Source organism: Gymnogyps californianus, chromosome 3 (assembly GCF_018139145.2).
Source record: "Gymnogyps californianus isolate 813 chromosome 3, ASM1813914v2, whole genome shotgun sequence".
NCBI lineage: Eukaryota > Metazoa > Chordata > Aves > Accipitriformes > Cathartidae > Gymnogyps > Gymnogyps californianus.
In genome coordinates this window covers 95,361,624-95,374,811 of record NC_059473.1, presented here as the reverse complement: position 1 = coordinate 95,374,811, position 13,188 = coordinate 95,361,624, and the positions used below count along the sequence as shown (strand labels likewise).

Genomic DNA, 13,188 nt, shown 5'->3' with positions numbered 1-13,188 from the left:
TAAATGTCTGTTGTTCTTTTTTGTTTCCAGGGAAGACGAGGCAAACCAGGCCTCCCAGGAAAACCGGGGCCACCAGGACCTCCTGTGAGTAACTAACGAGGGGAATGAGAAATTTTCACTCTATCCTGGAACTTTGTTAGCGTTTTTGTAGCAGGTTACCTGATAATAATTATAGTTGAAAACAATTGATCTGTGTTTCCTCTGCTGTATCAAACAACTATTATTGCTAGCCTTTTGATACAGCAAAGATAAAAGGACTGGGTCCAGAAATACCAGGGACTACACAGGAGGGAAAGAACAAGATGCAAACTTCAGCAGAGGAAGCAGAAATTGTCTGGCATTTCAAAGAAAGACTGGCCATGTATGCTAAATGTGAATACTGTGCATTCATTCGCTTTGCAAAATGCGTGATGCTCTGTAGAAGATGGGATAATTTCTGTCTCAGAGGGGTAATTTGAAAGATGAAGGACTGTGTGAAGCATGTGCCAACTGTCTGAATGGTGGGGAGGATTATACCCAGCACTGGAATGAGCACTCAGCTGTAGTTCAAATGAGTTTACTGAAGAATTAAAAAGATTAAGAAATACATGACTCTGTGAAAGGATTTGTAATATGAAGAACTAAAGGGTTTAGCTCAGATCTAAGAGGTTTGGGATTTTAATTTTTTTTTTTTTTTTTTTGAGATACATGATTTCAAATTTCAAGTTAGGTGTGGATGTATATTAGCCTAGAATGAACGCAGCCTTCCTTTGGTAGAGGAAGAGTTGGTCATATTTGTAAAATTCCCTATATATTATATTGTAAAAATGCTGTTGTGCACAAATACAAAACACTCATTTGTGGATTAAGTAAGCTTCTGCTGGTTTACATTCCTAATATCAAACAAGGATCTCCAATTCCTTTTTCTGCTTACCTGCAATAGGTAAAGGCTAGTAGTTTATGCATCAGAAAGTTTGATGCATATGCTTCAATGTCACTGCAAGGGAAAACTCATCTTATTTGTAGAGAAGAGAATAATGCACTGCTGCATGACATACAATGACTAAAATGAAATAGATGTCATTTACACTTATCTAAAAACAAGACTACATAAATTTTATAAATATTTTTTCCCCTTTTTCCTTGCAAAATGTGTTCAGAAAGAGGAGTTGATGATGGAGTTCATTTATCCTGCATAAAACTAAATAGTTAAAATTCCCTCCCTTTCCTTCTTGTCCCCTACATATAGTCATATTGAAGCCTTGCTTATTTGAGTCTTTTGTACAGTTTGGGCTTCCTAATGCTGGAATGGTACTGCCCACTGTGGGAGTCCAAACAGAGGAAAAGAGTGATGCAGAATCTTTCATAATACAAATACCAAAAATAACCTTTAAAAGAAAAAAAAAAAAAGGCAAACCATGGCAGAGGTCAATGTTAGACCTAATCTACTTAGCTTTTTGTAAGCCAGTGAAAAGCTCTTTCTCCATTACAGATTTCTGCCATCATAGATTTGCTGGCAGGTCAGGCTTGTGAAGATGTATGATCCTTGACAGACATACCAGAAATCTTGAGTGGAAGCTAAATTGCACTTTTGTTACTGAGACCTATTTCAGATTTTCTTACAGCAAACAGAAAGCTCAACTTTGTCAGCATGGCAGCATCCATACAAGGAGCTCTGTATGGGTACTGTAACCTAGCACTACATATCAGAAAAGCATTCCTCAAGCAGTCATGGCCTAAATATTGGTTAAAAGTATTTGTTTCTGGCATAACTATCTTGATGTAGTCCTTGCTTTGGATACAGCTACACCAGCATCTTGTGTTCCTCTTCCAAGACTGAGAATATAACCCATAGAAAAAGGCACACTCTAAAAGCAGTAATGCCTGCTAATGCGCATTGGCAGTATCCCCATGTTTAAAGTGCTACAGCTTGTACGTACCAAAAAGACTTTAACATGATCCATCGTTCCTCCTGTCTTTTTCAAGGCTCAAATCATATTAAATTTTGCTATATTGTGCTTCCAGTTACCCCTTCTCTTCTAATAGTAAGTAGTGGCAGCTTCCTCATGCACATGGATATATTGTTGGCCTTTACTTTGGCCTTTCCAAAGTGCAACAGAACTATCACACCTGCAGGGTGGTTGCTGTCATAAGTTTGGCATGTGCAGGGTACAAAATGCTTAACAGATTGACTGAACATATGAAAATTAGACTTTCCAGCAAAAGTAAGTTTGGTGTTTGGTTGATGTTTCAGAAGAATACAAAATTTGTATTTGAGAAAAAAGAGATTCAGTCATTAATTGTTAGGGTAGCTACAGTACACACTATGTGTTTGAAATTAACAAATTACCTAATTTATTTATCAGTTTATGCCATGATGTTAAGTACTTAATTTAGGTATTAGAACAGCCATGTGTTTAGTAATGACAAAAAAAAAAGTGTGACAAAGAAAGTTCTGCCTCCTTGAGGAAGAAGTTGGTGAACAGGATACAATACTTAGGGGATTTGGTATAAACAATAGTCCTAAAAAAAGTGTGTGCAGGGAGGGATTATGAGACCACATTCTGAAGAGTCAAAAGGGCTTTAAATTGGACACTACGAAGTGGTGTGAGTTTTAACTACAATAATAATTTTTTACCTGCTTGTTGCATGGCAGCATTTAAGACTTCTAACTCTCTCTCAATAACTCATCTTTCTTTCCCCCCCCATCCCAACCTAGTTTCTGGGGATTTTTTTTCAGTAAAATTGATGTTTGTAGTGAGTTTCTAGTCCCTTAACATCATCTGCACATCTTTGGTTAAAAACCTGTTGTATTGGTGTCAGAAACATAGATTGATTGGCAACTGGTAATGAAACTACTCAGTTAAAGTGGGACACTCTGTGCAATTTCTTCCAGGTATCCTTTCTTTTGTGTCATTTTTCCCTTATCCTTTCTTTTATGTAATTTTTTCCCTTTGGAGCAAATCCTGTGCCCACAAAAGGCAAGGAGTCAATGAAGATTTTTATTGATGGGTTATTAAAAAATACTTCCTACCCAGATGATGATCCTCCTTTGAGTATTTTTTAAAGTTTATTAAATATTATAGACTTTTAAAGTGTTCTGTTATTCCCTTCTGGTTCAGAATTCATGGTTTACATCCTTGCTATCTGATGTTGTTTTTGACTACTGTTCTGTTATTTCAATACTGGAGAGCTGAGATGTGTGCTCACACTTGTCTCACTCCAGCGGGTAAGAATTTATGCTGAAAACAAGGAATCCAAACGGGTTACGTAGAACAGCAGCTCCCTCTAGTGCTTTTTGATTCCTTCCCCCTGTTTAAAAAGCCTGGAGAGCAGTTTAAAGCTTCTGTTAAATACACTATTCATTTCACGCTCAGAAGCATTCTGAAAATTATGGTTGTGAAATCAAAATCTCTGTACCCTCCAAATGTATTTCATATATTTTCTTGCTTGCATTTTCTTCTAAAGTCTTCTGAAAGAGATACTGTCTCTTTCACACGCTGTTATCCTGCTCGGCATGGCTCTTCGCTGAAACTGAAGTGCTGATTTTATGAAACAAAAAGAAATACTATGATAGGAGGATGCTGTGAGGTTTTAAGTACAGCATTTTGATCTGACTGCAGAACTGAACTGATAGCTTTCTTCTGCTGTAGCTGCTAACAAAAATATCTACAGGACTTAGCAACGCAGATGGGGTTACCAGCAGACCGTAGCTTATTTTGCATATGTATAATGCATTGGCTTTCTAGTTCCCACACCGTTTTTTTTTTTTTTCAGTACTTGAAAGCAAATGTATGGAAAGTGTCTGAACTTAGTATTTATATGCTGTTGGCTTAAGGATGTACAGGCCTAGTTCTGCAGTCTTCACTTAGGCAAAATGCTTTTCTGGTCTTGGGTTGTAGAATTACTACCTGCTTGTTTTTGTGTAAAGTCCTGTTAAGAGGAGATCGTTTATTTTTCTATTTGTCCTGCTTAGAAAATAGCTGCATGATGTCTGGCACTGTTTTACATATTATGGTCAGTTGTGGGAGGTTTTGGGGGTTGGGGTGTTTTTGTTTGTGGTTTTTTTTATTTTTACTTCTACATGAATCAGAAGCCAGGTATTTCTATTTACATAGGTAGGCTAAAGCACAGAAAAGAGAGTTTTACTGGTTTCTCCATTAAGGGTTAACTTCATCTTTTCTGTCTCAGTTTTCTCTGTCTCTACTGGAACTGTTATGACTGGAGGAATTCCATTTCTCAATAGTTCCCATTTTAGTGGGACATCAGATTATTTTTAAAATAAAGAGAGTGCCAAGCTAGAGTTGTGCTACAAAATTCCACCAGTATAACAGCGTTCTTTGGGGTGAGTCCGAGTATGACTTCTGCCCAGTGTTGCTGTTTGGCAGAAGGGAATTACTGTCAGCACTGGTTTTTAAAGGTAGTAAACATGAGGTCTACCTGATTTGGCCAAGTGCCACCTTGTCCAAGAAGCTGTCTGTGGCAGAGGCGGGAAAGAAACGTTGGGTCTGCGAAATCACGGGTTAATAAACTGCAGTCATGGTTATTCATCCTCTTAAACCTGCTGTTTTCTACCAACACGTCCAAAGTTATTGTTTGCAACTATTCTTGTTTGGAAGAATAGCTTTGTGTTACTCCTTAAAGCCTTAAATTAAAATAGGGTTTCATTTTTGTTTGTTTTGCATGTGAGGCAATGGAGAAGTTCGCAGACTACTTGAATTTCTTCATTTAATCCCATATGCTTTTGGTCTCTTGTTATTCAGTATGTATGTCAGTGCCACCAAACTAGTTATCTTAAGTAGCCAGCAGTTTGCCTTGGAAATCTCATTTCCTCTGCCTCAGGAAATACTGTCATTCCTCTACCAATATTTTGAAAGTGAATGAATGTTATCAGTTAATTACAATAAACAGAAAATTAAAGCAATGATAAGTGAAAATTGTCAGTAGCATTTCTGGTATTCCTGGACTTTCAGCTTCTTTTTAGAAGAATATTGGAAATGCTTACATGGTAGGACAGGAATGGCTGGCAAGGGTTGGTCATATTGCTTGTTCCTATGCGTTTAAGTTTTTAAATTCCATATCAAAATGTAATTAATGTATTCTATTGTGGCAGACGTCATGCCTTCATCATTCTTTCCATTTGCTCTTTGGAATAGTTATACAATATTGCATATCTGCACTGATGAGTTTCATGATTTTTTACATTATAGTAATCAGAAAAACAGTTTTTTATTTTACTGGGCAGGCACAGATCTGAAATAGATGGATAAAGTGATTACACTGAGTCACTTGCAGTGCTGTGTTCTCCAAAATGGCCTGTTCTTGAGATGCAACCAGTGCAATTTACTTGTTACACACTTTACTGCATGGACTGTGAGATTGGGTAGACTTTTTCAGCAGTCTCGTCTTCACCGAATGCAGACAAACTGTAAAAGTTAAGGGAGAAAAATATATTATAAACTCCAGTAATTTCACAGTTTGGAGCTATTTCCTTTTAAGCACCTGTGTTTCTATTCCTGCCTTGTCTATAGAAATAACATCTGAAACCTGTTTGTAATTTTGGAAAACAATCAGGACACATTTTCAATTCTCTTCTTATTCATACAACTGTACTATCTGTGTGCTTCACTTCTCAATTACACAACTTGATATTAAAAAAGAAAGAGGAAACTCCGCTCCAGTGAGCTTCAAATTGGCAGATGTGCAAAGTTCTCATTCAAAAGCTAGAAATTGCCTATACAATAATTCTTCAACTCCTGTTAATTTCCTTGCTTCTCCACTTACAAACCAATACTACTGGTTCTTTTTTTGTCTTCAGAGTGGATTATGCAGTGGAGAGAAACTGTGTGGAAGGGAAGAAAGAGACTAGAGTGTAGGAAAACACCCTTGAATAAAAGTATTTTCTGTTGTTGTACACTCATTTTATTAATTTTATTTTAGCAAGAATGATGGAAAGATAAAATTTTTAAATTTATGTCAATTTTTGAAAATGGAAAGACTAAAACCAGAGACGTGGTTTATCTCTGGTAACACAAAGGCTGTGGCATAGTTAAGAATGCAACCCAAATGCCTTAAGTTCCCCTTGACTGCCTTAGTCATGAGACAGTTCTGGGTTTTTTTGAGGTTATGTCAGTTTTTCAAAAGTGTGACATGTACAAAGGATTTCCATTTTGTCAAAAATTATTTATTTGATGTACAAATAATATCTGAGAGGTTGGGGTTGGTGGCAGATATAGCATTCAATCCTTCCTGGGTTGTGTGGTTACAGCAGTTTCATTTGTGAAAAACAGTAAAAGAAACAACATGGTGGCGAATGAGAAGGGAGAATAAATTGTTATTTTTGACTGCTTGCAGGATTACAGAATCCTGCAAGGATTCTGGATTCAAGGATTCAACACTGCAGGATTACAGTGTTGAAGTTGAGCCATCTAGTAAGTAGGCAGTGTCATCAAGGTTCAGTCCCAATTCTGGATTGCTCTCTTTAATATGGATATCGAAGTAAAAACTTTGCCATTAACTTCAGAAATCAGAGCTGAGTGAGCATCTCGGTCAAAACATGACTATATTTATCTTATTTTTCAACATAAATTTGAAGTGACAATTCACTTCCAAATAAAATGAATGGAAACATTTATGGCCTTGTGTCTCTTCCGATGTTGGGGAACAAAGAGGGAGGGAGGCACCTGTGAAGTTTCATGTGGTTTCCAAATCTTCCTAATGTCCCCTAATATGTAAGTACCACTATCTTTCTGTAACAATGTAATCACAGTAAAATACATAGGATCATATTTCATAATTTAGTGATAATGTCTCAGAACACACCTGTCTTGTTCTGGTATGCTGCAATAATGTTCTGCCAGGTCTTACTGATTTATCCATCAGTTTTAATAACTTTTTCCTATTTGACTTTAATTTGGCTTTACCGTCTTCCTAGTTTTTTATACCTTCAGATACCATGGGAACTTTGTGATTGCCTCTCTTTTATTAATTAGTTTCCATCAGATTGAAATTTTTTTCCCCAAGGAAGTAGTCGTTTGGTTAACCAAAATCATGGTTCTGTTGCTCATCTTTTTGAAGTTCGGTACCTCAAGGGAAATACCTTTACTGGTAAGAAGGCCATCAGAGTTTCACAGAATGATCTTCTACATGTGGGAAAACTTTGTGGTTTTGCCGTTCTGCGCACTCCTACAGAGCAGATGCATCTTGCCGGAGAAGGCTTTGCTGTCAGAGTGCAAATCATGACCTACCTTATTTAAATGCTTTGTCAGAACACTTCAAAATACGATTACATTGGAGCCAAAAGATACCAGGGGATATTAGCATCTTCTATACACATGTGAAATTACCAGATATGAGGAATGTCACCTGTGACAAAATCATTGCTGTTCCTCTCATCATCTTTTTCCCTGAATTGCCTGATGGTTTATACAGCAGCAACTCTGAATTAGTAAACAGTTGAGGTCCTCCTTAGAAAAACTGGTTATTTAGCTTATATTGGCCCCGAATACATACCATTTCAGTATGTTCCTTGGATCCCTAGCTGAAATCAGTAGATAGAAGGTTTTTCAATTTTTCTAGGAATACTTAGGAGTCTTGCTGCTGCACTGCTATGAATTTGACAGCAGTTCTTGTTACAAAAGTCTTAACCAGTTGAAAACAATAGTATTTTCATTTTGACCAATTTGTATCTTAGGTGAGAAGTGATTTTGATCCTTGACTTCCTGTAATAGTTTTACAGGTCCTTTAGCATGAAAATGGGAGAAATTTTCAATAGATTCTCATTCTGAAAGTGTAGAAGGCTGTTTTCTTGTTACGCTGCATAACACCAGAATATTTTTGTCATAAATGTGATGTATGTATAGTAACAGTGTGCATAAAATAATTAACAAAGACCTTACACAAAATGAAAATGTGTGATAAAAACTGACTAATCTCTGACATAGCATCTCTGACTGATAAACAACCTCCATTTTTTTGAGGAACAACCCTTTTCAAAACTGAATAGAATTCAATTTCCTAAAGCAATCTTTAGGGTGCATTGTATGCCAGCTACATTTTCCGCACTAACATAAAAGCTGCAGAGGGTAAATTGTCTGTAATTATAAAAAGCCCCAGAGGAGGAGAGTTGCCTTTGTGCTCTGTCTCTGTTAAATGCAGGTCATTCAGACCAAGTGACTTAATTGAGTATATTGTAGTCTTATTAATGTAGTCAAATGTTTCTTATAGCCATCATGAGTGGCTGTAGTTCATATTGCATGATGTGAAAATTTCAACTTAAAGAGAGATATTATGCTAATTTGTAAATTTAACTGAGTTTTAGTTCATAAAATCTTGACTGAACTTTGTGTTCTGCCCTGATTTACAACACTTAAAAATCTCATTGAGGGCCTGGTTTATGGCAGATTATGTCTAAAAATGTTTTATTTTTCCCAAGCACGTGTTTTTTAATCTCTCCATCCTAAGCCTGCATTTGTGTAGGAAGGTCCTTCTCCATTGTTGAAATTCTTGATGAAAGGTGTGTGTTTAAGTATAAACTTGCAATGCTAATAAAACTAGGAAGTTAGTCTTTTGGAGAATTCTAGCATTCCTCAATTTCACTTTCTGTACTCTAAGTTAAAAATCTAGCTGTTTACTCAGACTAGGAGCTGCTTCTACATCAAAACTTGTGCTTTAGGTTAGTGGAAGGAGTTTTAAAATGCTGCAGAACAAAGATGCTGCTCGTACCAGAAGGGATTTGTATTAAAATTGATATGGATGTCACCTCTGCCTTCTCTGACAGACCGATTCACTCCAGAAGTTGTTGCCAGTTTTCAAAACTCAGGGATTTAGAAACTGACTGTCCTTCTCCTCTGTGCCTGAAAAAAGATATAATGAACTTACAGAAAATAATTTACTGTATAAGCAAATAAAAATCTAAACCCTTTTACATGACCATTGCTCTTTGAATACAGGTATGTAAACATAACATTAGTTAAATTAAAATGACCTTCTGATGGATGTTTTTCCATGTAGGGTCCTTCTGGACTAAAAGGAATTCTGGATTCATTGAACAAGCATTATAATGAGGTACGGAAATTTGATATAGTGTCTGTGTGTGTGTGTGTGTGTTTATGATTAAGTATCTAAGGTAGAAATGACCACAGTTTTGATCCCTGCAAACCACATTCCAAATTAATCCAAAAGGTAGATCCTTCCCTGTACCCTTTCTGCATGCCTGTACAGGCTCAATCCACACTCCAGTCGCATACCTACTGTGTCATCTGTCCTGCTGCCATGTGTCTTATCTCCCATCCGTCTTCTACTCGTGTATTTTTGCCTGGTATAACTCAAAAAGGAGGTGGGTGAACCACCTAGCTGTTAGCGTAAACCAGCAGCTCCCCATTTCTAAACCTAATTGCTCTAAACCATACTTGACATTTCTTCTTTCTTGACCTACTCTGTCGCGATCCCAAGAGTAGAATAGAAAGACAGGGAGGAATAACTTTAAAAGATCTGCTAGCAATCCATGATAATTGTCCTGATGTTTGTATCATAGACTAATAAAAATATTGTCTTAATTATAGAACCTCCTGCAGCTACAAGCACTTCATAGAAAAAAGTTAAAATTGCGTAGGACAGTGTTCCAAGTGATAGAGCTTTAGAATTCTTACCACAGATTTTTCAAATCATTTAAGCGGTGGTAGTGTCTGCCATTGTAAGGGATTGTAATTCAAAGATCACACAAGTTTTCTTAATTGATGCCAAAGTGAGTACGTAACTTACTTGATTAGAAAATCGTGTTGCATTCAAAGACTGATGAAGCACTATTACAGGAATATTTGGTTAATACAAAGGTTACTGTGCGTATCACACCTTAAGTCATGCAGGTCAAACCTGGAAGACATCCATTTCTTTTAATATTAAAATGCATAACTATAAAGAGCAGGTGAATTCAGGATATTTTTCTTATATAACGTACGCAGATGAGTACTAAAATCTTTTTTTGAATAGGGATTCTGGAGCGAAATTCATATCAAACATATCTTTCCAGTTGCTTTTATCACTGAAGTGATTTCTCTGATATTTCTGATACTTAATCCATTCCAAATCAGTATATCACCTCAGAACATGCATTAGGAATTAAGCCTAGTTTTATATGCTGTCCTGGACAGGAACATTTTCATACCTGGAGACTTAGTTTCTGGTTTTGGTCTGCCATTTCATATGTATGTGTTGAAGTTTTCTATGTTTTGGTTTTATACTTTTCATTTTCTTTCCAGTTTCTTTTTCCTGCCAAAGACAACCTTCACTGATACCAGCTCTGTTTCCTCTATCAATACCATATTTATTGTAACTCATTCCCACCTCTGGACTATTAATCTCTTTTACCCTGATAGTCCCTTTAAGGTTAATTCTGCAGGAGGAAATACAAACAGTGGTGATCTTCAGGAACTGGCAGGCATCTGTCTCCAAAAAGCATGTTTCTTGTCATTGTAAGGCTCTAATAATTCCGAAGGTGTCTTATGTTTCCTAATTAACAATATTCTGGAAAAAATGTAGACCGGCTGCTCTGTGTCTATAAATTAATCATCTTTTAAATCCCGTACAGCTTACCAGCTTTCTGCTTCCTTGAACTGTCTAGTTTGAAGATTTTAATGACACTGTCATGAGCAATTAACTGTTCAACAAGGAAATGCTGTTTGGTTTCAGATGAGAGAGGAGATGGCTTTCTGATTCAAGTAGCAGGTTTTAAATACACAAACTTTCTGTAACTATGTGTTCAGATCTTCCTAGAGTGAACTTAAGTCTACAACTGCTACAGCAAACGTTTTAGTTTCTGTACATTTTATGATGGGAATGGGACATTCCCATCAAGGACAGGACAAAGATATCAAAGAAGTATCAAAGACAAGGACAGCTTGTCTGCTTTGCCATTGATTATTCATTTAGGCAGATGTATGCACCACTAACTTTCCTTTTTTTCCCCCACACTATTACATGGTATGATGAGTGCTGATTTTGTTCACTGCACCCAGTATATAATTTGCAATGTGCCTTAATTATTTGTATTTGTAAGATGATATTTCAGTGATATTCTGAGGTTTTTGAGATTTCTTACACCACAGGAAATGGTCTTGTCATGTTCCAACATTTTATGCATGTTCTCAAGGATCTCACAAGGTCTTCTTTCAGTTTGGTTCTTTAAAGTATTTAAATTGTGACCACATTTTTGTTGCTATAGAGATTTTAATTTTTTTTTTCCTGAGGATATTTGGATGGCTTCTTTGCATTGGTGTTTTTAGAAATCATGAGGGACTGCTACCAAGAAATGTGAGGGATCAGTGAGAGAGATCTTAAGACCCATCATAATTAATAATGTCTTTTTTTCTATAATTTCTCTGTTTCGTAGCAGATTATTTGTGATTCTTCTGATTTCTTAACAGGGTGGGAAACAGTGGCGGAGCATTTCTTTCCTCGTTTTTCTTCCTTTGTGCCTGTTCTTGCAAGGCATATGACTATTTTTATATTCTTTTATATTCCTTCTTGTTATGTCTTTTGCGCTTTCAGTGTAAATGAGATGCTTTGTGTGTGTTTGAGACACGCATTTTGTTCTCTTCATTATGCCAAGAAACTGGTTCTGCTCTGCTCCGTCGGTTACATTCCTTCAGTGATTGGTAAATGATGCCTCGTGATTTGTGTTTATAAACTCTTAGGCCTCTGTTATCATCCTTTGTGTGGGCTTTCAAGGCCTCTGCTTGTCATCTTTTTTTACTTACCAGTTTTCCATACATAGATTTAAGGTCACTTCAGTCAAACCTGCTTCTAAACATCTTTGGAAAGGGCATACAGATCAGTTTAATCTAAAATGTTCTCCAACATGTAAAAATAAAAATGAAACCACAACACAAAGCAATTGAAACTACATCACAGTCTGCTCAGGAAATGTTTGGAAATCAGTATAATTCATAATAATTATAGATTATTCTTGAATAATTCATTGTTACTTTTCTAAGATTTTTTCTTCAGCATATTTTACTTACGTTTTGTTGTAAAGAGCAAATGACCTATAGATATGCAAAGAGCATAAAAGCAGTTAATTGGTCTAATACCCTTTTTTTTCCTCCATGTATGCAAAAGAAATGCACAACTCAGAATAAATCAGAACTTATAGTATACTCATAATAACAGACACCTAGATTGTTCTCAGTCAAGCGGTAGTCAACTACTTCTCAGCAATACTCAGGTTCTCTTCTTTGGGTATCTGCCTCTTGCTCTGGAGCTGATTTTGATAATTAGGGTAGTAACACTGCCCTAACCCTAAACACTGAAGAAGATCCTTCAGGACATTAACATTTATAAAATAATTATTAATTTTATTTAGGTTATATTCAGTTGTCAACTTCTGAAAATATTAACAGAGTGTAAATGGCACTTTTATTCATCATGATGTTTTCCCATTTTAGAGATACAGAAACTGGAATGTGACAAGGGGAGCTGGCTTGCTCAGGGTTTCCATTCAGCCCAGTGGCAGATGTTCTAGGACTTGGACTCCTTGGGTCCAGACTTGAGCTCATTTTTCAGGATCATTGGTTTTGTTGTTTTTTCATTGTTATTAAAAGAAAACATGTTCCCCTTAGGTAGTCTTGAGCCTGGCTTTGTGAAGAGGAAACCGTTTGCTTTGTATTTTATTGTGTCTTTACCTTGTACAGAAGAGTAAATAGATGCAGTGCAATAATACCTGAGCAAGTATACAACCTGAACCCCTGGTCCTTAAATCTGTCTGCTTTCTTTGAGGAGCAGTGTGAGGAGCCTGTTGATCATATTCATTCCCTTGCCTTCTGCCACACTACTGTAGTAGTAGTGAACTTAAATTAGTTCTATTTTACATTTCATGCTACTCAGAAGTAAAAAGCTTGTGTTTTTGTCATAGAAGAGGAGTGATTTTTATTGTTCTTTTCTAACATACTTGAGAAATGTACTGTAATAATGAGCATAAAAATATGTTCTCTGCATTGAGTTAAAAAAAAAAAAATCACAGATTTGCATAGTAATATTCAACATAGACATTTCCCTTTATGCTTTTGTTAGTCTTCTGCTAGTCTGACTGGAGTATGAGTGCATGACAAAGGATGTGTTGCTGCTACACATTACTTAGATGTACTGCATAGGCATTTAGTATCCCTTTCTAGTAGTAAATTAGGACTTCTGAATTTACATACTGGTAAATTA

General features: G+C 36.4%; 1 protein-coding gene across 1 annotated transcript in view; it reads left to right on the top strand.

Moving 5' to 3' along the window:
* The window catches only part of COL19A1 (collagen type XIX alpha 1 chain), a 198,092-nt gene that overhangs the window by 130,446 nt on the left and 54,458 nt on the right, over window positions 1–13,188 (top strand). The window contains 2 exon segments of the mRNA XM_050893865.1: window positions 31–84; window positions 8,992–9,045. Of these exon segments, the coding sequence (XP_050749822.1) occupies window positions 31–84; window positions 8,992–9,045 (108 nt within the window).